This window comes from Lissotriton helveticus, chromosome 8 (assembly GCF_964261635.1).
Source record: "Lissotriton helveticus chromosome 8, aLisHel1.1, whole genome shotgun sequence".
In the NCBI taxonomy this organism is placed as follows: Eukaryota; Metazoa; Chordata; class Amphibia; order Caudata; family Salamandridae; genus Lissotriton; species Lissotriton helveticus.
Window position 1 is genome coordinate 332,889,217 of NC_136069.1, and position 27,881 is coordinate 332,917,097.

Consider the following 27,881-nt stretch of genomic DNA (forward strand, 5'->3'; position numbering starts at 1 on the left):
GTAATGGGGGAAACAAACAAAATAAAAAAAAAAGAAACTCCGCCCACCGCCGCGATGACGACATCGCAGAGGCGGAGAGGGAAAAAATTTCGGGAACGCCCCCGAATCTGGTCCGGCCTTTGACGGACAGATCCGGCTCCCAATGGCTAGCCTCCATTTATGGAGCTAGCCAATGGGAGGAGGGGGCAGATACCCGACCCCACATAGAAGATTAGAGGATATCATTAGATTTTGCTAGCGCATGCGTACTTCGTACGCATGCATCGCTAGTCAAAACCTAAAAACAGCAGTCCCTCTCACAGGAATCTGAAGTACAGAAGCATGTTACAAAGACATCAGAAAATGCAAGAGAAGCCCTCCACGCAGGGGGCATCCGCCCACTCCTTAATTGAAGATGAGAAACATGTAACAAAGGCCTAATGAAGAGGGGGGAGGGCGGGCACCGAACAGCATCGGCGGCCGCCACGGGCGAAGAGCCGGTGGGGAGCGCTGGAGAGGCGGCACCACTGGGTGGCAATGAATGTAATTCACCAGCGTACTTTGGCAGATCAGCTCGCGAGCTCTGTGAACAACATTAGCAGATCTGCCTTTGAGCTATACTTCTGACTCTTTGTCACACTGTTTCAAAGCTCCAAACAATTTATTATTTTACACTGGTCCTACTTTCCTCTTTTGTTATTGTCTGGGACTCACCTTTGTTTACCTGAGTGCAGTATAAAAGCCGCTCATTCTTTCACCCGTTAGGGGTTGGGAGTCTGTGATCTCTCACAGGCATCTGGGGGAATCAGGGCTTTTGTTATAGCTGTCATCTAACCCGATGACATGAGCGTGCAGCCAGTTGCCGCGTTTCCAACCAGCAATATTTCACATGTTGGCACGTGTAGGATTACTTACGAGAACTACAGTGAAACTACAAGTCTCAGAATGCTTATTGCTGGTAGTAGAACACAGAGGACTGGATGAAAGTCAGTTTTATGAAGTGAGATGATTTCGCTACTATGTTTTGCTGGCAGTTTAGTGCCCCTGCGGGATACTGAGACTGTCGCAGCCTTTGGTCAGCCACATGCTGGCACACCGGACCGAGTCTAACCTTTACTTACCTTTGAGTTGAAAACACTGCGCATGCATCATGAGTCACCCTTGCCTCTCCCAGTTCTAAAATGTTCCTGCCCCTTTCTTTTGCCCTGCCGAGCTGTCAGAGGCACTCGTCAATCTATTAATATTACCATGTATCTGTGCACTCCGGCGCTGACTAAACAAGCGTAACAAACTTTCAATACAATACGGACTTTTTTTACAACCATTGGTAAATTGTGGAAAAACGTCGCCTGGAGCTATTTTTGAAAGCCTCAGTTAATCCCATGTGCTTCTTAAAAGCATGACCGATGGTGGAGCCTTCCACCCCAAGCAGTGGAGTCACTGCCGGCTGATGCCCTCCCGATGCACAACACACAGCGCTCTTATGACCCACATCACCCAATGCTTCTCTGGCAGTGTCACAGAAGCAGTACGAACCTAACCGGGTTGCTTTTCCCGTCTGATGAAATTAGGCAGGTCCTTTCGTCAAGTGACCGCACTCTGTAGCATTTGTCACAGAAGCACTGACTGGTGCAAGCCTGCGGGAGCTTTCCAAGGAGGAAAGGGGAGGGGAAAGAGAATAGATGGGGTTGGTGGGGATTAGAGGCGGAATAAGGTCTTCAGAGCCTTCCGCAACAGCTGGTTTATTTTCTCCTTCCTTTCTGCTATGTACCAGAGCTACAGTTCACTGCATTTCCACAGACCCCCCTGTCAAAAAAAGTAAGCTGAGGGACACTATACCTAGAACCAGTTTGAACTGGGTGAGCTGCATCAGTACATTTGATGAACCGGAGTTTCTCACTGCCCTCCTCACAAAGAGAAAAAAAACAAAGAAACTAAAAAACAATACGTCTGCCTCCCCAGGGTAACGTCCCCGTACCTGCAATCAAGTGCATTCATTGCCAGCATCTCTCTCCTGGGACCCAGGAGGAGTGCTGGGCAGCTCCATGGCATGGACGCAGAGAGCAGGTTAGTGTTTGAAAGCGCGGCCCCTTCACACGAGCCAGGGGATAATTTTGGGCATGGCATTGTGCTCAGAGAGCAAATATCTGCTGCCTAATAGAATCAGAAGCCCTTTCTGCTGCATCCGTGCAGGCAGGACGGAGGGGCGTGCTCAGGCGGAGAGCCCTGTAATTAGTGTGGAGTGGGGCTGTTTCCCACGACTTTACACGCACACTTCAGAGATCTCGTCCATATTAAGAGATTGTCGTGTCGGGGGGGGGGGGAGAGGAGGGGGTTTAACCCGAGGCGTCCAGGACGAGCGAGGGTTTAACCTGGAGCCGGAGAGCGAGCAGCTGCTTTGTGTGTGGGACTGAACCCGAAGCCCTGACATCAGGCCGCTAAACTCAAGCAGGGATCGGGGAGAGCTCGGTAATTTAACCTGGAGCCCACAGACCTGAGGGGGCTACACCTGCACACTAGTGGCTGTGGTGTCTGACAGGGGGTGAGGCAGACACCAGTGAGGGATTGAACCAGGGGCCCGCCCGATACTGACAAGAGCATTGGGCCGGCAACCCACAGGAGAGGTGACACTGCCGCCCGGGGGCATCCCAGTGGGCCGACTTTGAAGCTGGGGAACAGGATCGAGTCTAGCAGGAGGCGGAAGCATCCTGTGATTCTGGGCAAACCACTTCATCTCCCCCTGCCTAGAAATGAATGTGACCGTCTGCAACACAACCGGTGCTCATGTAAAGCGCCCGGATAGCTTCGGGGCGAGTTCGCGCTATAGGGGTAGGGGGGCGGAACGGCACAGACGACATGAGACACGGGGGGGGGGGGGCTCACGGACAGCGGGAGGGGGGAGGGAACGGCAGCACTCACCTCGACTTCCTCCAGCGGCGGTCGGCTGCGTAATGGGGGAAACAAACAAAATAAAAAAAAAGAAACTCCGCCCACCGCCGCGATAACGACATCGCAGAGGCGGAGAGGGAAAAAATGTCGGGAACGCCCCCGAATCTGGTCCGGCCTTTGACGGACAGATCCGGCTCCCAATGGCTAGCCTCCATTTATGGAGCTAGCCAATGGGAGGAGGGGGCAGATACCCGACCCCACATAGAAGATTAGAGGATATCATTAGATTTTGCTAGCGCATGCGTACTTCGTACGCATGCATCGCTAGTCAAAACCTAAAAAGGAGATAGTGTCTGACACGCGGTACAACATGGGTTATTTGAGTAGGGAAGTTCTACAATAGCATGCTTGAACTGATCAGGAAAAAAGATCTTTGAGATGGATGCATTTAATATTTCTGTCAGACAAGAGATATTTGGCAATGATTTTCTTTCCAAATAGGAACTGATCTACTAGTGTCCTGTAAGGTCTACAATTTTTCAGAAGAGTGATGCATACCTCTGTTGGAATGGAGTTAAATATCTTAATGGACTTAAATGATGTGGGAAGAAGAAGAGGTTTGGAGGAACACATACAGAGATCTAGGCTCAACATTAGATCAACTGAGTTAGTTCGGTCTATGCTGCTGTCAAATTCTTCTCTAATTATCCAAATTCCATCTGTGAATGAATAATTACCCAGGCCCAATGAATATGGGATCTTATTGATTATAGCCAGTGGTGGAGGGGTGTGGTAGGAAGGGGCAGTAGGGGGATAGAAGTTGTTTGAGAAAATTCCTTGGAAGAGCTATTTGCAAAAAGAATCTTTATTTGAGCAGAACTTTCACATGGCTTGTCTGATAAGGTAGCAATATTTAAGGATTTATTGGCAATAACTTGATTTATCTAAACATTGCAGGGTTTTCTCCAGTATCTTTATAAATTGCTTAGCTGTGTGTTTTTAAACATATAATGCCAGAGTGACACATTTGCTGGCAGCATGGCAAGTGATCAGTTATTTTAGCTTGAAGTGGTAAGATTAGATCTACAGTTGAGGTGATCCGATTATAGATCTGATTGATAATTTCGAGGGGTTAGACTTTTTCTAGTGAAGAGGGAAGGTTAAGTAGAATGCAGAGAGCAATGCCACTAATGTGCAGATATGATTGTTCAACCACTATCTCATAATGCAGTCATTTCGGATGCTCTGGTAGATTTAGGCAAGTGGTAATGTGTGAATAAGATATTTTAAATGGTCAAACCAAAAAATTCCTTTAGAAGTTTGGAAATTTACATGGTCAGAAGTGGAGAACATAAGGGACAATTGGTGTTCTGCTTTCTGTGTATGGTCCTACACATGTTGAGCACCGCCTAGACGGTTTTTAGCTGGCATGAGAGAGAGACATAAGGAGTCAGACTTAGATTTGAAAACACTTTAAAGTCACCAAGGATAAAAGGTTGAGGAAGCAGGTTTTGGCTTGAAAGATGTTTTCTTCTAACCATATAAATAAGGCATGAATAAAGGAAGGCAGGATGCGAATATCTGCAAGCACCTGTCAGGTCTACATAGAATAGGACGCCCCCTGTTGCCATTAATAGATGACACCACCTGGTTTAATCTATTTTTTCAGTGTTTAGCCTGTATATACATGCATTTTAAAAAAAACATCCATGCCTGTTCATTTCTAAGATTAGGTTCCCAGTAAAATCATATAGGTGACGGTTTGGTCCTTCACATTCAATCCTCCCAATCAGTTTCATCAAATCTTCAGTGGACTGTAAAGTAGACGTAACTGGCAAACCCTGTAGAAGTTAAACAAACAGATGCAGGTAAGAGAGGAATCTTTCAACTAAAAAACGAACTAAGAAAGGTTAGCTTCTTCCACCCTTTACTTACCAGGGAAAGAGGAATTTATTTTTAAAAACAATATTAGGGGCCTAATTTACAAAGAGAATTAGAAATGTAACAATGTGTGGTATATTGGTGAGGTTTACAACTACTTACCTGGCTCACGATATTTACATGCACATTACTTTCACGTTTCATAATTTATGTACATTTGATATTCACATACACTTCCTGTAAAATACCAACATTTACTAACCCTACATGTATGTAGTTTCTGCATTGCCAAGATCCTAATGTATTTTGTCAGGAAAACAGTGAAATTATACTTTAAGTTCCTAATTTCCTGGGAAATATTCTTCTGTGAAATGACTTCCAATTTCCTTTTTACAGTGAGTTGCAGTATCAAAATGAGGCAGATGAGATTATAGTACAAACTATAATGTAAATGGAGGCAACTTGTGTGCTTCAGAATGAAGCATAATGATTTTCTGGAACAGAAAGTATCACATATAAATTGGGAATCAATAGAGACCCAGACTTTAGACATGTAAAATAAATAGAAGTCTCCATTCACCTGAGATTTATTTATAAAGGTGGCTTTTGTAAAATGAAGTGTAAATTTATAGGGCAAAAGGTGCATTTTTAGACAGAGCGGTACATCTCATTTCGATGATGCTGTAGAGGTAAAAACTAATGCCACTAGAGGGGGAGATGCAGTCTAGTAAAATGATGGTTTTTTTTTTAAACCGGTGTCAAATCCTGGCTTTCTCATCTCCCCAAAAAATGTGGAATACTGAACAAATCACTCTATTTCCCGGTCATAAAAATCTAAGTAAATGAATATAGGTTGTTGTGAATATAACTGGTTTGTGCAATTCAAATGTGTGAAACCCACTTGATACACATGATCTTGCATCTTGTCCCAGCCAAAGCTCTTTTGTTCACTAGATATGTGCATGCAATATAAATAGTAAGATACATACTGCAAAGTACCCTTCAGAAATAAACCACATTACATTTGTGAAATAATACATTGTATGGCTAGGCAGCAAAAGCCTAAGAGGCATGAAAGAATATATCACTACATAAATATATAAAGGAACTTCTTACGTTTTGCTTTGGTGACGTTCACTTCTGCTGTATTTTTCTGCATGGAAAATAGGGCACTGAATATATTCAATAGGATAGCAGTACTATCTTCCGTGTCTACAAGGATGGATTCCACTACTGTGCTTGCAAGGCCTAACTCTTTGATCATCTTTAAGATTCTAAATATTGGTTGATAAAACTACATTATCATATTATTACATTCACTAGAAACTCTCAAAAAAATTTATACTAAATATGTACTGCCTGATTTATGACCAATCACAAAATGTCAGCAGTATCTGACTTGTCTTATCAGAAGCACCTAATAATGACATAATGGAAACAGTTCTTTGGGTAAATTAGAAATTATGCTACATATTGAAAAAGCAACGGAAAGCATGCATTTACCTGTCGAATTTTAAGATTTGTTTCTCCATCAAGGTTAGATGTTTCGATGTAACACATTGCCTGCGGCTCACTGTGAATTGTACAGAAAAGGCTTTATTAAACATCAGTTTCTGAATTTTGACTCCAGCAATCACACAGAGTATACGCAAATCAGAGTACATCATTTTGAAGAAGCCAATTAGCAGTAGAATGGTAAAACCTATTTATTAAAAAATAAAGAAAGAAAAAGATTCAATTATTAAGAAGCATTACCAAAGCCTGCAAATTGCTTGTCATTATTTTTGTAAACATATGCAATAGACATTAGAAGTGTAAAAGTAATGCAAAAAGTAAAATAAAGCAAAAGATGAATGATCAGAGTTATACTAGTATTGTTTGTGTATTGCTGTGCCTACAATCTGTACCCCATCCAAATAGCTGTGTGGAAGCTGATGCTCATATTAAAAATATGGTACCTAATTTAGGTTGGCTTTGGTTGACAAAACTAAGCCACATTAAGCTGCAGCATTGACTGTTTTTATATTTGTGTGTACAAAACCTCAACATTCATATTTCCATTCTGTTTGACAAAATAATTTTAATTCAGCTGCAACAAAATTATGTTTCACTAGTTTACCCGGAAAAGGCTGGTCTAATGTTGTAACAGTGCAAGGCCACTTAGCTGAGCCTCCCCTGTTGATGTTATTTATGTGTAAACGCGGTTCATTGTTTTTTCTCTTGTGTTTTGCATTAATAACAAATTAAGTGCACTGTTAGTCAATGGCAGTATGTATAATTTTAAAATGATGATGTGATTGGCGCTGTGCGAGTACATTTCAGTGCAACACACTTGTGCAATGTAATGTTATGAGAATTGTGTCTTTTCCCTGTCTAAAACATTATAAAAGACATACAATTTGGCAAAAAGCCATATCATGTGCTTGAACTTTGAACGGAACAGACCTTATGTCAGTCTGCTTGATAAGGCTAGCTACCTACTTATAGTTATTTTGCTTATGATAGGATTATGCTAATTCCTTTGAGTGATTAACAAATAATTTGCTATCTGTAATGATTACGGACTAAACTAACAGAACTGAGAATAGCGTCTGAAGACTTTTCTTTATGATATTGGCTGAATATATAATCCCAAAATTGCTCCCTTTCCCGCTACTTGACCCCCATAAAATTAGATGTGTGTTGAGTGTTAACATCTGTGCACTATACTCTGTGGGCACTGCACTACGATAGGAAAAGATGTTTAAGTTTATACAGTACTAATATATGGATATAGAAATGTGTGAGTACATTGTAGCTTATGTGACACGTGTTGTAGTAGTGCATTGTTCTTGTATGAAAGAGGCTGTTCGATAGTGTGCTGAGAATGTGTAGTCAGACATCCTCTTCTTTAGGACAGGAGGCAGGGGACAAGGGTGAGTCCACATCTTTCCTATCCTGGAATGTGGCCGATCTATCTAATAAGCTAAATGATCCGGCTTTCTTACCCTTTGTAAATACATTTTCTACTGTCTGTTTCCAAGAGACATGGGAGAGGGAAGAACTCCATATTAACGGGTACCGAACGTTTCATACAGCTGCCGAGCCATCACGTTTCATACAGCTGCCGAGCCATCGCAAAGGGGCAGAAACAAGGGGGGCCTTTGAGTTTACATTTCGAACATTTTGAAAGTCAGGGTTGGCAAATTTAGTATGGCCTCAAAATATTTCCAGAAGTTGGAGCTTATATTTGATGGGATGGAGACAATCAACCTAATACATTTTTATAATAATATCCCCAAGGATGAAATGGTTAATGTATTTGAAAGCCTCTCGCATTCGATGCTTAAATCTGATGTGGACTGCTTTTCGGGGAATCGTGTTTTATGGGTGGGTGATTTTAACTGTTTTTTGTGTCCAAATGGTCACACTGATATATGTGGGCTGGTCAATAAGGAAGGTGATTCCTGTACTCACTTCGCTCACACTTTGCTTGGGAACCTTGTGAATAATTTGATGTTTGAGATTGACTTAGGCTTTGGTAACGAACTATGTACCCCACAGGTTTATTTTACACCTACATACAATGGAAGGGGATGCAATTCCTTAATAGATTTTGTTTTGGCATCAAATAGTATTTCACATAACTTTCTTAATTTTGAAACAGGTGAAATTGTAATCAGTGACCATTATCCTATTAGTTTTTCCCTAGACACTAAAATAAAAAATTCAGGAAATAACGGAACAGTCAATAATCTGTACCATCACAGGATAAATCTAGCGGAAAAAATGGTTACACACTAAAATGGAATAAAATTGAGCCAGCCGGTTTAAAAAAAAAATTAATAAGAAATAAATCGAATGATTTTACGGTCTGCCTCTCGGAAACGAGTGACGGGGTCTCAGTTGCCTCGTCATTTTGCAACATCACGGAGGAGATCAGAAAATCATTGGAGGGACCATCGAGAAAACAAAAAAGGGATAACATTGAGGGCTGGTTCAATTATGAATGCAGTAAAGCACATGCAGGCTTAAAAGCTGCACTTAAGGGTAACCCTACATCTAGGGCGGAGATTAAAAAAGCTAGAACGGCCTATTACACTGCAATAAGGGAAAGGAAGCAGGAAATAAGAACGGAGGCATGGAATGGGTTACATCACGCTTGCCTTCAGAAGGACAATACAGGCTTCTGGAAGGCAGTGAATGCCCCCTTTTTTGCCGACAGTAAGTCAGACACTATAGAAATAGCTATAGAGGAAGACACCTGGATTACTCATTTTACAGAACTCTATAAAAAGGACAACCTAGCCATAAATAGGGAGGTTGAAGTTAGGGGGGAGAAGGACAATTCCTCTACGGGTCTATTCCCTTTGGATATTAACTTTGAATTATCCAAGGTGGAAGTAGCCATCACTGAGAGCTCAGGGGGTAAGTCCCCAGTACCTGATGGGGTTCCTGCTGATATTTACAAAACTGATACTAAATTATGGGCGCCTCTATTGACTAATGTTTTAAACTGTGCTAATAAAACAGGGTTCTTTTTAACATGGCAGGAAGCTATTGTGGTCCCCATTTTTAAGAAGGGTGACCGCAACAACCCAAAGTGCTACAGGCCAATTTCGCTGTTAGATTCTCTAATGAAGGTGGCGGGAAGGGTCGTTTCAAGTAGACTTCAGGAATGGGCAGATGACACTGGAGTCCTTTCGAAATTTCAATACGGCTTCAAAGCAGGCTTAGGTACAGTGGAACAGGGGTTGAACCTAGCCATAATCATTGGAAAGTATGCGGGTGCAAAGGAGGACAAGTTGTTTTTAACATTCGTGGACTTAAGTTCGGCGTTTGACTGCCTGAGCCACGAATTTTTATGGGAAACGCTTATGCAACTGGGAGTTCCCACAAGTTTAATTAATTTTATTAAAGACTTATACAGGGTGGCTTTGGCAGCAAAGGGGAGTGTACCTCTAAATTTCCAATAAAAAAAGGTGTTCGTCAAGGATGCATACTCGCTCCTTTTTTATTTAATTTATATATTAACAGTATAGCATCCCACTTAGCACAGTATAAAGAGGACTATCCACAAATTGGAGGAAACCCCGCCCCAATTCTACTATATGCAGATGATGCTGTGATTATGACTAGGACTCAGGTGGCCCTCCAGAGATCCCTTATGGTGTTATCTGATTATATGAACATGAGAGGCCTGAAAATCAATAGCAGCAAAACTTTTAGTATGTGTTGCTCAAAAAAGGGGCATGCCCAATGTAATATTTTCCTCTAAGTCAGTCAGTCAGAATATCTTTATTCGACTTATTCGAAGTCATACAAAGAAAAAACAATAAAACATTTCATACCGAATATTTTTCTTAAGAGCGATAATATAAATATACAATCCTTTAAAAAGTATTATACACCATTAAAAATGTTACATGCATAAAATGATCATACATAATAAAACATTTACTTTAAGGCGAAGTTTGGCAGACAGCTTTCACCCTTGAGGTTGCCACCAGGAAATTAGCTATGCAGAAAGTAATGCGGGGATTTGGCAGTAGTTGTAAAAAAAGCAGGGCCAGTCTCACTTGGGTGAAGCCGGCCTCTTTCAGGATAGGGAGCAAATATTTTTTCCTCTGCTCTATATACAACCCACAAAACATAACGAAATGCATTGTATCCTGCACAGAAAACTGGTCACAGCTACAGGGGGGGGGCTAAATCCGGCTTCTGCCAAGTTTTAAAAGAACCTAGATAAAAATGTAACAAATTAAATCTAAACTTCGTTAATAAAAACCTGTGAAAGGGGATTGTGACATAACTAAGATAAGATGCAAGTGAGGATGGGCTGACCAAAAGGCAATGTTCCCTTACTGATGGTTTCACCAATTCAAATTCCTCATGACGTGCTTCCTTCCTCTCCCTAAATGACTTTTTTATAAAGTCAATGTCTTGTACCTTAATTTTCTCTGGGAAGGAAAAAAGCTCCGAACGTCCCAAGCCTGCAAATGTTTTAGCTAAATAAGCCAGCCATGGGATCTTGTTAGATTTGTCCAAGGACAAAACATCGTGCATAATTTTATGGTTCAGGGGAAGATCTTCGTTCATCCACATTTTCAGCCAAAAAATCAAAGGGGACATGCTCAGAGTATCTGACAAATAGGGTAGGCCCACTTCTTTGTGAATTGAGTAAGTTGGGGTTGACTGTGGTACAGAAAGCAGGGTTCTAATAAATCTGTTCTCTGCTCTCTGTATTAGATCTAAATTTACATACCCCCATAAAGCGGAACCATATAATGCAATGGCCACAGATTTACACTTGTAGATTTTTAAGAGGGCTTCCATAGGCCTAGCCCCTATTTTCCCAGCAAAGCCCAGAAGAGCTGATGACGATCTAATTACAGCCAACCTCTTTGCTCTTATCTGTGGCCCCCAAGACCCTTTCTGGTCAAACAGTACACCTAGGTAGGGGAATGTAGAAACTTTGGAGACAGTGTCCCCCCTGCAAGAAAATGTTTTATGACTTTTCTTGTTGCACTCTCGCCCCATTACCATTGTGTGCGACTTGGTTACATTTACCTTAAGGTCCAAACGCTCCATGAATGAGCCGAAAGCATCCAAAAGGTGCTGAAGGCCGACACCCGTGCGGGCGATCAGCACAGCGTCATCCGCATACAGAAGTGCCGGGATTTGGGCATCTCCTGCATGCGGGACGTCGGCTCCCTGCCCCCGCAGGTGTGCGCCCAGCCCATTGATGTAGATGGTGAAAAGCAAGGGGGCCAGTATACAACCTTGCCGTACCCCCTTTAAGGATTTGAAAGGGGGGGTACGTCTACCATCATTTGTTACACGCACAGCTGCAAAGAGCTCCTGGTGCAAAGTGGCCATGAACGCAACCAAGGCTTCATCAATGCCCAACTCCAACAGGGTCAACAACAGCTTTGACCTATTGACCAAATCAAAAGCAGAGGAGAGGTCCATGAATGCAAGATACACGGACCCCTCCTTGGCCACGGTATACTTGGAGATAAGCAAATACAAATTAACGCACTGTTCAATGGTCCCTTTTCTTTCTCTAAAGCCATATTGTATCTCGGACAGCCCACCACAGCTCTCGACATTTTCCCTCAATCTAGCTAAAAGGACTTGTCCTAAGATTTTTACAGTTGAGTCCAAGAGGGATATAGGCCTATAGCAGGCGGGATCATCCCGCTGACGACCTTTGTTTTTAAAAATCGGAACGATAGTAGATGTAGCCCATGAGGCTGGAGCTGGGTTACCATTAACTGCATTAAACACATTTGACAAAACCTCTGCCCACAGTTTTGGTGAATACATAAAAAAGTCGGCAGGAACACCATCAGGACCGGGTGCCTTGTGCTTTGTAGTAGCCACGATTGCTTTTTCCACTTCTTGAGGGTTAAAAAGGATAGGGCAGACAGCTACAATGACCAACGGGACATCTTTAACTTCTTTATCCTCCTCCCCGTAAACATTTTTAAAATGAGACAGCCATTTTTCATCGGGGATGACGCAGTCCATGGGTTCATTATTATCGTCTGAAAATAAAGGCTGTTTAATAATCTCCCAAAATTTCCTGCTGTCCTTCAGCACTGCCGCTGAGAGGAGATTTTCCCATGCTTCGCCTTTGATGGTGTCCTTTCGTTTCTTTATAGCTGACTTATAGATTTTCCTTAGTCTGGTAATGTCATCTTTTACCCTGGGGGTATTTTTTAGGGCTACCAACAGTGATCTGTGTGCATTTGAACATGCTGCGTCAAACCAGCGCATTGTTCCTGGAATTCCTTTTTTTGGCTTTGCTAAAAGGTCCTGTGACACCTGGCCACATATTAGCTCAAATGACTCTACTATTTCTTTGCCCTGCGCACAATGATTTTTGCAGATCTCAACCTTGTCCTTGATTTTGTGGAAATTTTTTTCATAAAATTTTTCTGGGATCACTTTAGCCCATTTCACTCGCCTATCTTGGTCAGTAGTCCTCAAGGGGTGGGCTAAATTTGCTATTGTTGGGGATGCTCCCATCTGGGCCCCCCAAGTCACTTTGAGTACTACCGGGTTATGATCGCTAAAGTGTATTTGTACTGTGCGATAATCCATAATCCGGTTTAATAAACCTAGTGAAACAAAGATGTAATCTATTATTGTGCCTTGCTGGGCACCAATAAAAGTTGGCAGTCTCACCCCGCCATCAGGTTCATAAAGGTCGAAGTTAGCTAGCAGGTCTTCTAGCTCCTCCCCCTCTGTAGAGTGTTCAAAGTGAGGGCCCTGTGGTCCCTCGTCCCCATCGTCACTACTTCCCCTACAGGCTAGGTTACACAAATGAATGTTAAAATCGCCTAATAAAATAAACTCAAAAACATACTTGATATTCTGGGTAACTTTTTTTAAAATACTGTCTAGATTAGCCACATTGCAACCTCTGTAATCACTGTTGCCTGAGTTGTAGAAGTTTATGTATATAGTCCTGCTAGTATTGTTAATCACCCTTTCAACCATTAGGATATTGTGGGAATCGGTGCTTATCTGCCTATAACTTCCCTTCAAGTCTAAAGAGAACAAGATCACTAAACCTCCCTTGGCTCTCCCCATGCGACTGGGGACTGCTGGTTTTGTGAAACTGGTGAACCCATCCCACCAGAGATTAGCGGAAGTATCCCAGGTTTCCTGGAGTGCAATGATATGGTGACTTAAAGCGAAACTTGATCATGCCTTATCCTGTCTTTTGGCACTTAGCCCTGCTATGTTCCGGCATATAATTTTGCAGGAATCTGTGGGTTTCTTAGATTCTTGGTACCCCGCCGGGGTCCCTTCAGCTATTCGTGGCAGTTTTGACCTCTCGTTACTTCCCGCTTGCGAAGGACTCTGTGAGTTATCGCTGGCAGGGCTCTGGGTTACACAGTGCTCCGGCCGATTTAGTGTAAGGAGATAGTCGTGATTTAATATGACTTTGCCCTCTGACACTGTCTGGGGGGTGAGCTCACTGAGGTCTTGGCCGTTGGTGTGTTGACTTCTCTTGGGTGGTGACATATTAAGAACATCAATTGCCAAATCAGTTCCATCTGTGAGTCAATCACAATCGTTTAGATTCGATAAAGGACCATACCTGTTCCCCATTCCAAATCCCCAATCAAAAGGAGTAGCTACCTGGCTCCATCCACTAGCTGTTGTATTCCATATAGGACGTGGGGTGTTTGGGCGCATCAAAGACTGATCATTTCCCATCCGTGATATAAACCCATTACCCTGAGCTCTATGATCGTAACCCAGAATTCCAGGGCCCCAACCATTTGTAGTGGGCCCATGCGACATTACTGATCTGACAATTGGCTCGATCGGGTAATTATATTTTCTTGTCTCATGATTTGGCATAGGCTGATAACGGTCATTATTATTATATCGGGGTCTTGTATCCCCTCCCCAGTTGGTGGTATTTATATATCTCCTGAATCTAGGGATATTGGGGAAGGTAGCAAACTGGGTCTCATTGTAAAAGAATTTTAGGGTGAGGGGGATTATGGAGCCATTTCGTCGTTGGGGTGGAAAGATGTTAGACAGGATATTTGGGAGAACCTCTGCGTTAGCAAGATTTAATATTACGCAGTCCCCTTTAAACTTTTTCGGCTTATTCCCAATCCATGAAACCCTCCTTGTCATAACAATGTCCCCTGCTAATTGATCAAACCCTTGATATGCCATATGCATATTGTTTGTGAGCTAGTGTAACGCTTTATCTTTTAGACCCTGGTTAGATTCTATTTTGTCTTGTGATAGAACAGGGACATTTGCCAATACCAGTACTACTGGAGAAGCTTCCATAATGAATTGGGCTGAGTCATCCTCTTGTTGCAGGCGTGCTGATGCAGCAGATGGTAATGCGGAGACATCTCCTACTAGTTCCTGGCTGGGCACAGGTAATGATGGTAATAATGGCGATGCTGTTGGCTGCCCCTGCGGTATAGGCTGTGTTTGACTTTCCAATTGGATGTCCTCCGCATCCGCCTCCGTGGCCACCAGTTTTGTAACGAGGGTAGATAGATTCTCCACCTCTTCGATCAGCTTACTTTGTGACCCGCCCAACTTTTTAACCTAGGAAGTTAATTTATCCAATTTCCCGATCATAGGCTTTATAATTGTCCTAATTTTCATGTCTATCATATCTTGAATCCTATTAAATAGGTCGTCATCAATGATGCGTCTTGACTCCTCATCAACATCAAGCTCTATGGTTTTCCCTTCCTGTCTCGGTGATGTAGCCAGCTTTTTCCTACCTTGCTGTTTCCCCCCACGCTTAGCTTGAGACTTTCTACAGGTTCTCACAGCCCGTACTGCAGGCAGCTGGGGTGGTGGGACTTCATCCACCGTGTCTATCTGATGATTAAAATCAGAGACAACGTTTATAGACAGATCTGCTAGTGGGTCTGAGTCACCGTCCTCCATGCCGATATCTTGAGGATTAGAGTCTGATATGTGTATGGGAGGGTTTTCAACAGGAATGTCGGGCATTAAAACACTGGAGGGAGGGCTTTCTGGGAGCAAAGTTGGCGATTGGCTCAAACCTAGGGATTGCCTTCTTTCGTTATTGATCTTGCTGACAACTTGTACTAGGTAAGAGTCTAAGGTATTGAGAGGCTCAGTGGCAGCAGGTACCAATTTTTTGCCCATGATAACAATAGGCTTTTGAGGGGTATCGGGAGGCTAAATGTTACTCCAGGGATGAACTCCAAATATTTTTCCCAGTATTAACAGGGCAACAGAAAACAGCTATCATGCGTCAATGTACGCTTTCTTATGCAACTCAAGCCAACTCGAGACGCATGCTTAAGTAAGGATCAATGGATACAGTACCTTCGCAGCTCGGTGCAAGAAATATCAGGGGGATGGCCTTGCCTGCCCTTTTCGTGCCTCTGAGGGCCACAGAGGGCCCGCCCTTTGCCCGGGCTTCGTCCCGCTCGCGTCCCGCGACGCTGAGGGCTTGCTGTTTATCTAGCCCCTCCTGGCGCGTATTCCGCGTCAGGGAACGCGCCGCCGCAAAGGCTGCCGGGATATGGAGTCCCGGGGCGGCGGGCGCGCCTGAAGGAAGCGGTGACTGTGATCCCCGGTGGTTGGTCTGCTGGGAATGCGCTCCTCTCGGTCCTCACTCCACTCAGGTAAGGCAGCAGTGGCGTTTAGGTCCCCTCGCGTTTTCCTCTCAAATACAAGGATTGAAAGTACAAAGATTTTCTCCTATTTGGGGATAAACTTTGAGAGGAGTGGTATATGGACTGCAGCTGTCAACACTAGGAAATTAGTCTTCCCACGGGCCATTGGAGCCGTGAGAAACTTTGCCATTAAACTTGGGGGCCGACCCGTAAACATCTTGTTGGACATCTATAGATCCAAGTGTGTGTCCATTGTGACCTATGGTGCAGGGATCTGGGGGATTGCGGACACAACTGAGATTCAGTTGTGTGAAAATGCTTTTGTTCGCTATCTATTGGATACCCCTAGGTCTACTTCCACTTATGTGTGTCATCAAGAGCTGGGATTAGTATATGTAACCGACCTTATTGAAATAAGCCCAATATTGCTGTGGCACAAGATATGGGTGTCACAAGAGACAGATTTGAATAGGGACATAATTAAAGACTGTTTGAAATCCCATGGGAGCCGAAAACTTGAATGGTTTATTTATGTGAAACACTTTTTAACAGATATCGGGCACACTGAATTTTTCGACAACCCACCGACCTTGGCAACAATTTCTAGAAAAAAGCTGAAGGAAATTTGCCTTACCTTCTTAGAAAACAAAAGGTGGCAATTGGAGGGTAAGAAAAGGTCGGTGATCCAGAATCAATTAATGCTTCAGAATCAGGGCATACAACAATATTTAGTGTGCACGAAAAGTAGTTACACACGGATGTTACTAACACCCTTCAGGGGAGGGAATCTCTTTAGATTAATGACCTTCCCTGCTGCTAATATTTGGTCGAAATCATTAATTCGGTGCCCGTGTGATGGTGTCTCTAACCAATCTTTGATACATTGCACCCTGTTTTGTAAATATTACATCTCAATCAGGAAAAAGTATTTATTTGTATTGCTCAGGCACTGGGGATTAAGGCAATGTAGAGCAGCATTACTGAGACTACAAATGCTGGAGGACGAGCTGACATTGTATGCTGTATCAATGTTTTTAAAAAGTATGATGAGATTCAGACTATCAATGTACTGACTTAGCATTCTGTATTAATTTTGCTCAGCTCTGTGATGCTGACCTTAAGTGGACATGTTAAATTTTTCATTGTATGTTGTTTGGTTTAAAAAAATTAAATTGTGCTTTTATGGATTCTTAAATTTGAACCCGAATAAAGCTATTTTTAGATTAGATTGGATTGTGTAGTCTAGCAAATTTGCGGAGTGAAAAGAAGGGGAAGAAGACATATCTGTGCATCTGGTTGTACCTACCATGCCTTATGGTGATTTCGGGTAGGGCCAAAACTGTCACACATATTTAAGGAGGCTGAAGGGACTCAACGCTCATTTAAGCATGCACAAACTCAATTTAAATGTGCCCAATACAAGAAATACTCTCTGGGATAAATTAAATATTCCAAATGGCTGAGATAGCTCAAGAGCTGGATCTCACCAATGTTCGTTCACAATTGAAGCAGATTTAGCGATGGGGCCCAAAGCCAATTTAAGCAAGCTAAGAAGAAGGAAAGTGGACTGGAATTAATAAGTGACAAATATCCACAAGGTCTGAGGTAACTTAAGAGGAGGATTACACCAAGGCGCAGTCACACCAATTTCAGCAGATTCATTGATGGAACTCAAAGCCTATTTAAACAGGCCCAAAGTCAATTCAGAAGAGAAAGCTGTCTCAAAATAATGAGTCAACTATGCCCAAGGGCTAAGTTAACATGGCAGAAAGATCCTGCACAAAGGGTCAATAACACCTAAAGTGGAATAGAGGATGGGAATCAGAGCCTGTGTAAACATGCCCAAAGCCAATATAAACATGACCAATACAGATATAAGCAGCCTAGAATTAATAATCACATGGCCTGAGAGAACATGAGAATTGGTTCCCGCCAAGGTCTGTTTATAGTACCAAAATGACTTGAGGAAGGGATTAAAAACTGATTGCATTGGTTAATTGAGAATATCACGATGGCAAACATACTGATCACATGCATAAGTGGTTCTGAGTCCCCCCCCAGGGTAAAAGCCAATCTGTATGAGCTCCATGCAGGCAAAACTCCCTAGAATTCATCAAATACCTCCCTGGGCTAGATAATAGCTAATCAATTACCTACAAACTCCTCCCATCCAGGTACAATAGCTCTGGCTATCACTAGATCTAGTCATGTCTAAAAGAAACATAGCACACATGTGGGCTGCGCAAGATACACCAGCAGTGGCAGATTGGGAAAACGACAAGGACTGGTGCATGCTGGAGAAAAAAACAATGTACTTGGGTAGAGGTTGCCAAAGCAAATGGAAACAAAATTTGGTCCTCATGGCGATCAATTCGTGGGATGGGGAGAGGAATGCCTGCGGGACTCAGAACTACTTATGCATGTGATCAATAGGTTTGCCATCGTGATATTCTCAATTAACCAATGCTTTGTTGATTTCTGCTTTACATATGCCCCATGGGCTGATCAAATGATATAAGACACCTTCATGGCCCAGTGATTATGCCGCACTGTCTTTTTGTATTTTACCGTCCTATAAAATTCAATAAAAATATTTTTTTGTAAATAACCTACACACTCTAAGATTAAGGTTAAGTTGCTAGACTTCCTACAGTTATGACAAGCAAAGAGCACACACTGGACCTGCATTTACCTTCCACCCTTTCAGACAAGAAAAGGCCTACCATTCTGTCTCTTTCTTGCTGGCAGCAGTCTGCAGAGGAAAAGTGGCCCGCCAGCCCCTTCTCTCTGCAAGTAGGAAAGAGCGTAGGCATTTGCCCTGATTTACCATAAGAATGAATCTACACACTAAATATACATGCATAAAACAAACTTCGGTACCTTGTTAGCCTGCATGTGTGAAGTTACAATCTAGAATATTGACAGCTGGCTAAAGGTAAAATCTATAAAGATGGAAAGTATGCCTGGTAACTCTGGAAGTCAATGCAACAGCCTTACTACAAATAAATGACATTGAAAAATAGATTCTCATCCAGGAAGAGGCGTCTGCAAAAACAGTGATCAATGTAAAGACTTCTCTGGCACACTCTACCTTTATTGATTTTAAAAGTCAGACACTTTGAGCGCTTTCCAAAGTAAGCTTGTCCAAAGTATGGCTGGCAAGCCAACATGCAGCCTACGGAATTATGCTTCTCTGTATGTCTGTTTTGTAATTGATGTTTCTTGAATGATGGAATTTTCGATTGAAACTTCATTGTTACTTTCTTCTTTCATGGAAGAGTGAGCAATATTTCTTCTGTGTTGTCAAATGTCCAAAAAGGATTCATAGTTCTATAAATGAGCCGAAGGGTAGGGATGTTAGTGTTACGGTTCACAAGCCCCACAGGTGTTTTTTTACTAGATATTACAAGCAGTGGAATATAAATCACAATCAGACTCTCATTGTGCTTGCAACAGAAGAGCCATAAATGTTGTAAGAGTTCAAATGGAAAAGCTGTTCTTTGCAGATGACTACACTGCAACAAATAATTGATTTCGCAATCCAATATGATGTCAACTTCTTTTCCGATTATGTCATTTCCTGCTAGGCAATAAAAAGAGGCTTTGATCCGAGAAGGCACACATTTCCCTATTTTTATTAAAATTAATCGCATTTCTTACCATGATTTTTGCTGCCATTTGAGCAGCAGGATTTTTGTTGGATTTCTTGGCTGATTTATGAAGGGCTCTATCTCAGCTCTGATTGTGTGGAGGTTATGGGTTTGTTTTTCATGGGTATGGGGAGAACATCACTGCCTCTGATGAGTCTTGTCTCCAAATTTAACAAAACGTTGCACTGCTTCAACATACTCCTTTACACATAAAATACAGGCAGACGCGTATATCATATTTGTTTTACCTTGTTCCTCATGGCATACTTACTAAAGATCAGATCTTCTGCTTTAAAGGTCAAAACGTGCTACTTCCTGATGTAGATCTAAGCTTTGGCCACCAATTTTATCTACCTACTCTGGAGCACATCATTCAACTGCCCTGATTTTGGAATGTGCTATCCACCCACTAAAATGCCACTTGTTTTAATGGCTGCATTGTGATGAGTGTTTGCCAAACACCATCTTAAATCGGTTATTTTACACTGATCCCAATATTACTTCACCAGAAAGTGGTTCTATTGTGCATAGCTCAAATCTTCAACACGAACACATTGCTTATTTTGAGAAATATGGTGCACAGACATAATATCGACTCCACAATATCGAATGGACAAAATATCGAGTAAAAAATATCGAATATAATAAAATATCGAGAACAAAAATATTGTTGTCAAAAATATCGATTACAATAATGATAATAAAATTTCGAGTACAAAAATATCAACTCAAAAATATCGACATGACAAAATATCGATTAATAGTCAAAGTAAAAAATATCGATATTATGTTGAAAAAAGGTAAAAAATATAAATTAATTGTAATAGTAATATAAATTGTAGTTAATATTTAGGAGCGGGATGTTGGGTTAATAGGGGATAAGGGTGGGGAGTAATTTAAAATAATTAATTAATTAATATATGTTTGTAAATATTTTTATATTTTAATTAATTGGGAAATAATTAATATTAATTAGTTAATTTATATAAATTTCTATAAAATTTTTATTAGTAATTAATTGGTAATTAAATAATATTATTTAGTTAATTGGAAAATAAATCATATTAATTAGTTAATTAATATAATTGGTAATAAAATTTTATGTAGTAATTAATTGGTAATTAATTATTATTAATTAGTTAATTGGAAAGTAAATAATATTATTTATTTAATTAATTAATATAATTGGTAATAAAATGTTATGTAGTAATTAATTGGTAATTAATTATTATTATTAGTTAATTGGAAAATAAATAATATAAATTAGTTAATTAATTAATATAATTTGGTATAAATTTTGTATTAGTAATTAATTGGTAAATAATTCATATTAATTATTTAATTACATTATTTAGAGTAATTGTTATATATATAATATTTTGTTATAGTTCATTAAATAATTGGGGAAAAATTTATTAATAATTACATGAAAATAATTACAGCTAATGTGCTAAAATATTTTCATATTTGTTATTGGTATAAATTGAAGTTAATGTTTAGGAGCGGGATGTTGGGTTAATAGGGGATAAGGGTGGGGAGTAATTAAAAAGAAATAATTAATTATGATATGTTTGTGAGAAATTTAAATGATCAATTAATTGGTAAAGAATCAATATTAATTTGTTAATTAATTCATATAATTTGGTACATATTTATCATTAGTAAATAAATAGTAATTAATTAATATTAATTAGTTGATTTAATTATTAATAAATATTTTTTTTTCATATTTTGTTATTATTAAATATTTGTTTGGGAATAAATATTATAAATAATTATATTTAATTAATTACAGCTATTTTGCTAATATATTAACTTATTAATTATAGTTAATTAATCATTAATAGTTAATTAAATAATATTAATTAAATTTGGGTACAGGAGGAATTTTAGTGTTCAGGGTCAGTTTTCTCTCTTTAGGTAAAGGGGTATTTTTATGTTTCAAGGTCAGTTTTCAGTTTTAGGGTAAAGGGGTATTTTTAGAATTCAGGGTCAGTTTTCAGTTTGTGGGTAAAGGGGTATATTTAAGGTTCAAGGTCAGTTTTCAGTTTTTGGGTAAAGGGGTATATTTAGGGTTCAGGGTCAGTTTTTAGTTTGTGGGTAAAGGGGTATATTTAAGGTTCAGGGTCACTTTTCAGTTTTTGGGGAAAGGGGTATAATTAATGTTCAGGGTCAGTTTTCAGTTTTTGGGTAAAGGGGTATTTTTAGGGTTCAGGGTCAGTTTTCAGTTTGTGGGTAAAGGGGTATATTTAAGGTTCAGGGTCAGTTTTCAGTTTTTGGGTAAAGGGGTTTATTTAAGCTTCAGGGTCAGTTTTAAGTTTGTGGGTAAAGGGGTATATTTTTAGGTTCAGGGTCAGTTTTTAGTTTTTGGGTAAAGGGGTATATTTAATGGGTCAGGGTCAGTTTTCAGTTTTTGGGTAAAGGGGTATATTTTTGGGTTCAGGGTCAGTTTTCAGTTCTTGGGTAAAGGGGTATTTTTTGGGTTCAGGGTCAGTTTTTAGTTTTTGGGTAAAGGGGAATTTTTAGGGTTCAGGGTCAGTTTTGGGTTTTTGGATAAAGGGGTATTTTTTAGGGTTCAGGGTCAGTTTTCAATTTTTGGGTAAAGGAGAATTTTTTGGGTTCAGGGTCAGTTTTCAGTTTTTGGGTAAAGGGGTATTTTTTAGGGCTCAGGGTCAGTTTTCAGTTTTTGGGTAAAGGAGAATTTTTTGGGTTCAGGGTCAGTTTTCAGTTTTTGGGTAAAGGGGTATTTTTAGGGTTTAATTTAATTTAATTTAATTTAATAACGATTTCTAAAGCGCCTGGTGACCCAAGGGCATCCCCGCGCTATAAGGTTAGTGATCCTGTTGAGGGGGAGGGAGAGAGGAGAGATACTTATAGAGGGAACTCTATTTAGGGAATAGGTGTGTCTTTAATTTCTTGCGAAATGCCAGGTAGTTAGGTTCAAGTCTGAGGGAGCGGGGAAGGGCGTTCCATCCAGCAGCTGCTTGAACGGAGAATTGTCGTCCTCCTGTGCGAGTCCTTTTGAATCTAGGAATGTTGGCTAGGTTCTCATTCTGGGATCGTAGGGATCTGGTTGCTGTGTAGGGGGTGATCATTTTACTGAGGATCGCCGGGCCAGATCCGTTGATCAGCTTATGTGTCGTGCACATCGCTTTGAATTGCACCCTTTGGCGCACAGGGAGCCAGTGCAGAGCTTTGAGGGCCGGCTTGGCGGACATTCTGGAGGGGAGGTTGGTGAGCAGGCGTGCCGCGGCGTTCTGTGTCCGCTGGAGCTTCGTTAGGGTGGCCTCAGGGGCTCCCAGGTAGACCAAATTACTGTAGTCCAGGCGAGACAGTACTAGTACCTGGATGAGCAGTTTCCTGGAAGCAGGTGGCAGTAAGGGGAGAATCTTGCGGGTCGTGCGCATGAGCCCGAAGCAGGTGCCCGAAATTTTAGCTGCTTGTGTCTTCATAGACAGCTCTGGTTCGAGCCACACACCGAGTGTCTTAATTTCACGCTTCGGGGGGGGGGATTTCCCCGAACACGTCGGGCCAGAGTGCTGGGGGGATGGCCGTCCATTGTTTCCCTAGGAGCATCACCTCCGTCTTTGACCCATTAAGTTTTAATGATGAATTATTCATCCAGTTGTGAATTTCTGTAAGACAATTGGTCAGGTTTTCTGGGTGGTCGATGAGTTGGGACAGGGAGACGACCAGCTGAGTGTCGTCAGCATAGCTTACCATTTTTATGTTAAATGGTGTCGCCACGTCCTCAAGGGGGGCCATATATGCATTAAAAAGCGTCGGGCTCAGGGAGGAGCCCTGAGGGACACCGTTTGTGAGTGGAAGGGTGGATGAGTGGTGATTGTCGTCCCACACTTGGAACGTGCGCCCTGTGAGAAAGGATTCAATCCAACTGAGTGCCGTCCTGGTAAGTCCTGCATTCGCCAGTCTATGAAGAAGGACACGGTGGTTGACTGTGTCGAAAGCTGCGCTTAGATCCAGGAGGATCACTGCCACTGATCCTCCTGAATCCAGTATGCGCCTTGCTTCTTCAATGACGGCAAGGAGTGCGGTGTCTGTGCCATGGCCCGGGCGGAATCCAGTTTGGGATTGCCTGAGTACGTGGTTGGTCTCAAAAAACTGAGATAATTGTATGTTTACCAATTTCTCTGCTACTTTGCTGATACCAGGGAGGAGAGATATTGGTCGGTAGTTAGACATGTCTGCTGGATCTAGCTGGGTTTTTTTTTGAAGTGCCTTCACCACAGCACTCTTCCAGCTGTCGGGGACAGATCCGTGGGCGAGCGAGCTGTTAATAAGTTCCGTGACCGTGGGCACGATGACTGAGGCTACTGTTTTGAGGAACCTGATCGGTGCTGGGTCCCGAGGTGATCCGCTTTTCATTTTCGTCAAGGTTCGTTCTACCTCTAGGCAAGTTACTGGCCGAAATGTCGGCAGTGTGGGGCGCAGATTGCTTTCGGCCTGGTCGAGGGATAGACGGCTTTCCATGTGACTAAGGGGGCCGGGGGGTGGGAGGGAGGCCAGGATACGGGTGATTTTGTCATTAAAGTAATTAGCTAGTTCATTACTTCGGTCAACTTTGGGGGTGGTGGGGGGGGGGGAGTGTTGGGGACTTTGAGCAGCTCCTTTACAATTAAGAAGGATTCCCTGGCTGAGTTGGATGATTCTTGTATCCGCGTGTCGTAGTGTGAGGCTTTGGCTTGTCTGATGGCCTCTTTATAGAGTCTGACTGTGATCTGGTAAGCTTCTTTGTTGGCATGCTGCCAGTTTCTCCTCCAAAGCCGTTCGGCTTTTTTGCAGTTTTTGCGAAGTAGTCGAAGGTTCTTGGTATACCACGGGGCCGAACCAGGTTTGCCGTTTTTGTCCTCCCTCGTTCTAAGTGGGAGCACTGAGTCCAGGGAGGAGGTGATCCACTCTCTGAATTTTTTGTCGGCGATAGCCGGGTCTTCCGCGTATGCCGGGGTGGTCCTTTCTAGGGTTTTGGCCCATTCTTCAGTGGGGAGTCTGGACCAGGTCCTGTCCCTGCTGTAGGTGGGCGGTTTTTGGGGTTTCCTGAAGGTTCCAGGTAGTTGGAAGGAGACCAAGAAGTGGTCTGTCCAGGGAAGGGGAAGAGCCTCTTTTGCTTGCATCGAGGGAGAACTAGTGAACACCGGGTCCAATAGATGACCCTTGATGTGGGTGGCTCCGGAGTTGAGGAGGCAAATGTCCAGTGCCGCCAGATCTAAAATCAGATCTTTTGCTACCGATTCTATCGGGTCTTCGAGATGAATGTTCAGGTCACCTACTATCATAAAGTTTGATAGAGAGTGGGCCAGGGTTGTAACTGAGTCCAGGAGGGAACTGGCGAAGGGACCTGGGAGACCGGGGGGACGGTACACAAGTAATCCCGTTAATGAATTGGTTGGGTTTAGCTTGATAATAAAGTGAAGACTTTCTGAGTCGGTAATCTGCGCATCACTGGTTTTACAGTGGAGATAGTCCCGGTGGATAATGGCGACACCACCACCTCTGCCTAAGGGGCGGGGTAGGGACTGAATGAGATAGCCCGGTGGAGTTGCTAGTGCCATGTCTGAATGTGAGTGTGGGGCAAGCCACGTTTCCGTGAGAAAAAGGATATCCATCTCCAGGTCTTCTATGAGATGGTTAATCTGTGTCGCGTGTTTAGGAAGTGAGCGACAGTTTAGTGAAGCGAGTTTGAGGGAGGCGGGTGTGTGAGATTTTGTAGGGAGTGTGAGCTGGGCTGGCTTACATAAAGAGCAGCGAGTGAAAGGTCCATTTAGATCATGGATGTAATCACATGAAGAGGTTGGGGGTCTAAGGCTTAATAGCTCTCTGCGTGAGTAGCTTACCTTTGGGTTGGCTGTTTTAAGCAGGGGTTCTGGCCCTGGGCCCGGCCGGGCGCAGACGGGCGCAGACGGGCTTGCCTTAGGCGCGCCTTCGGCGCGCAAACGGCGCTCCCGCTGCGCTGGTATGGCCGGCACATTTGTAGTGCTTGAGGGTGGGCGTGGCCTCGCAGTGGGCGTGGCTACCACCTTGGGCGTTTTGGGCGTTTCCCTGTCTCAGCGCGGGTCGCTGTCTCAGGGAAGAGCAAGGAGGGCTGTATCAGCGCGAGGGGATTAGCGCTATGAGCAGGTGAGCACTCGAGGTTGTAATTCACACACAAGTGCACAAGATAACAAATTTTAAAAGTTTAAACAGTTTTTTTTAAAGTTAAAGGTCACAATCCTCCGGCTTTCCGCCTCAGAGGGGTCACACAAAATAATAACAAACAGACCGCTTGTCTTCAGCGTATTTGTAGTGCTTGAGGGTGGGCGTGGCCTCGCAGAGGGCGTGGCTACCACCTTGGGCGTTTTGGGCGTTTCCCTGTCTCAGCGCGGGTCGCTGTCTCAGGGAAGAGCAAGGAGGGCTGTATCAGCGCGAGGGGATTAGCGCTATGAGCAGGTGAGCACTCGAGGTTATAATTCACACACAAGTGCACAAGATAACAAATTTTAAAAGTTTAAACAGTTTTTTTTTAAAAGTTAAAGGTCACAATCCTCCGGCTTTCCGCCTCAGAGGGGTCAGTTTCCAGTTCTTGGGTAAAGGAGTATATTTTTGAGTTCATGGACACTTTTCAGTTTTGGGGTAAAGGGGTATTTTTAGGGTTCAGGGTCTGTTTTGTGTATATAAAGTGTGAGAAATTTTTTTATAAATATTACAAATAATTGAAAATTTTTTGTGCAAAAAAGTTGCTCATTTTTATGCTAATAATAATTTTTTGAACTACTCAGCAAAAAATATACTACTAATATATGTTAATAATATTTATAAAATATCTATAAATATTTGACAAATTTTACACTATAACATTATACTAAAGTAGCTATTCTAATTTATACATGGTCAGTCTTCAGCACCTTTCCAGATATTACTTTCACTTGAGTAGGAATAGTAAATAATAATTGGTCAGTGTCCAGCAACTTCTCTGATAATACTTTGACTGGAGTAGGAATAGCAATTATTAATTGGTCAGTGTCCAGCACATTTGCATATAATTTTACATTAGTGTGTTATTATATTACAAGACAATGCAAAATGGATGTTTTCACAAAACTTTATTACAATTTTCCAATTTTTTCATGTGTAATACAATACAATCACTATCAAATATAACAAACATTTTTGGAAATGTTGTATTTGCAGAATAACACATTATCATTTATGTACATGTTTTAATTTGTCACACAAAATTTTTTCACAACATTTTTTATGTCAAAACAAAATATTATTATCTATCACTTTCTGTAACAAGTATTTATATTGAAATAAATAAAATTCAAGTTATTTTTCTGTTTCTTCCATTTATATTTAATAATGTTAATATTATATATTAATATTATTAAATATTTAATTTTAATATATACATTTTTATAAAGTAACATGACAATTATTATATTTGCTCAAGATATGGAAATACTAATTAAGACTTTTTTTCACATATTTCTGACAATGTTGTTTTTAAATTATACATATAAATATATTATGTTGTTAACTTTATAACTGTAAAGGGGAATAATATGTTTAATAATAATATCTGGTATTGGTAAAAGATTATTTATGCAATTATATACTTTTATAATACTTAGACATTATTATAAAAATGTTTTAATCAATAAAAATAACAAATATATTTATTATTATTATTATTATTAATTAATAAACTTAAACATTTATCTTTTCTTTTCAGAAATACATACATTCAGAGAAATAAAAATACATTATTTAAGGGCATTATTTATATAGTAAATGGTTATAATTTTTATATTAATAATAATAAATATGTTATATTATTTATTATTATTAATTATTTACAAAACAATTAATAATGTTTAGTTATAAACAAACACAAACTTATTCCTATAAATGCACACAAAAATAATTTTTTTACATATATTATTTCAAATGTTACATACTTATTTAATATTATTAATATATATTAATTACTATATATTAATTAATATTAAAGAAATTTAAATTTTTTTAACAGTTTAAATTATAATGAGTCTACTGTATTAATTTGTTACAATAACAATGTGTATGTATTATATTTTTATACTATAACATTGTATTTTCTATGATACCTTTTCAAAATTGGTTTAAGGGGACTACTTTTTTACCGCGTAAGGTTATTGCGCTTCATTCAAGACTGGAGAAGCTCGCGGTTGGGAGTTGCTTCGTGTGGAGAGAGGTAAGGTAAATTTTATATACCATTTATGACTGAGTGGTAATGTTTGAGGGTATATTCGAACTGTGTAGTGTTTTTGTGTGTATGTATGATTTGTTAATGTAGCGTTTAGGTGTAATGTCGTCG

General features: G+C 41.2%; 1 protein-coding gene across 2 annotated transcripts in view; it reads right to left on the reverse strand.

Moving 5' to 3' along the window:
• Positions 1–27,881, reverse strand: part of ATP8A2 (ATPase phospholipid transporting 8A2) — a 1,791,179-nt gene that overhangs the window by 1,380,529 nt on the left and 382,769 nt on the right. For both annotated transcript variants that reach the window (XR_013599395.1, XM_078655985.1), the window contains exons 7-8: positions 6,253–6,322; positions 4,582–4,709 (exon numbers count right to left, since the gene is read on the reverse strand). Coding sequence is in view for 1 of the 2 variants with exons in the window: in XM_078655985.1 (XP_078512111.1) it covers positions 4,582–4,709; positions 6,253–6,322 (198 nt within the window). In the remaining variant the exon portion in view is untranslated. The remainder of the gene's footprint in view (positions 1–4,581; positions 4,710–6,252; positions 6,323–27,881) is intronic.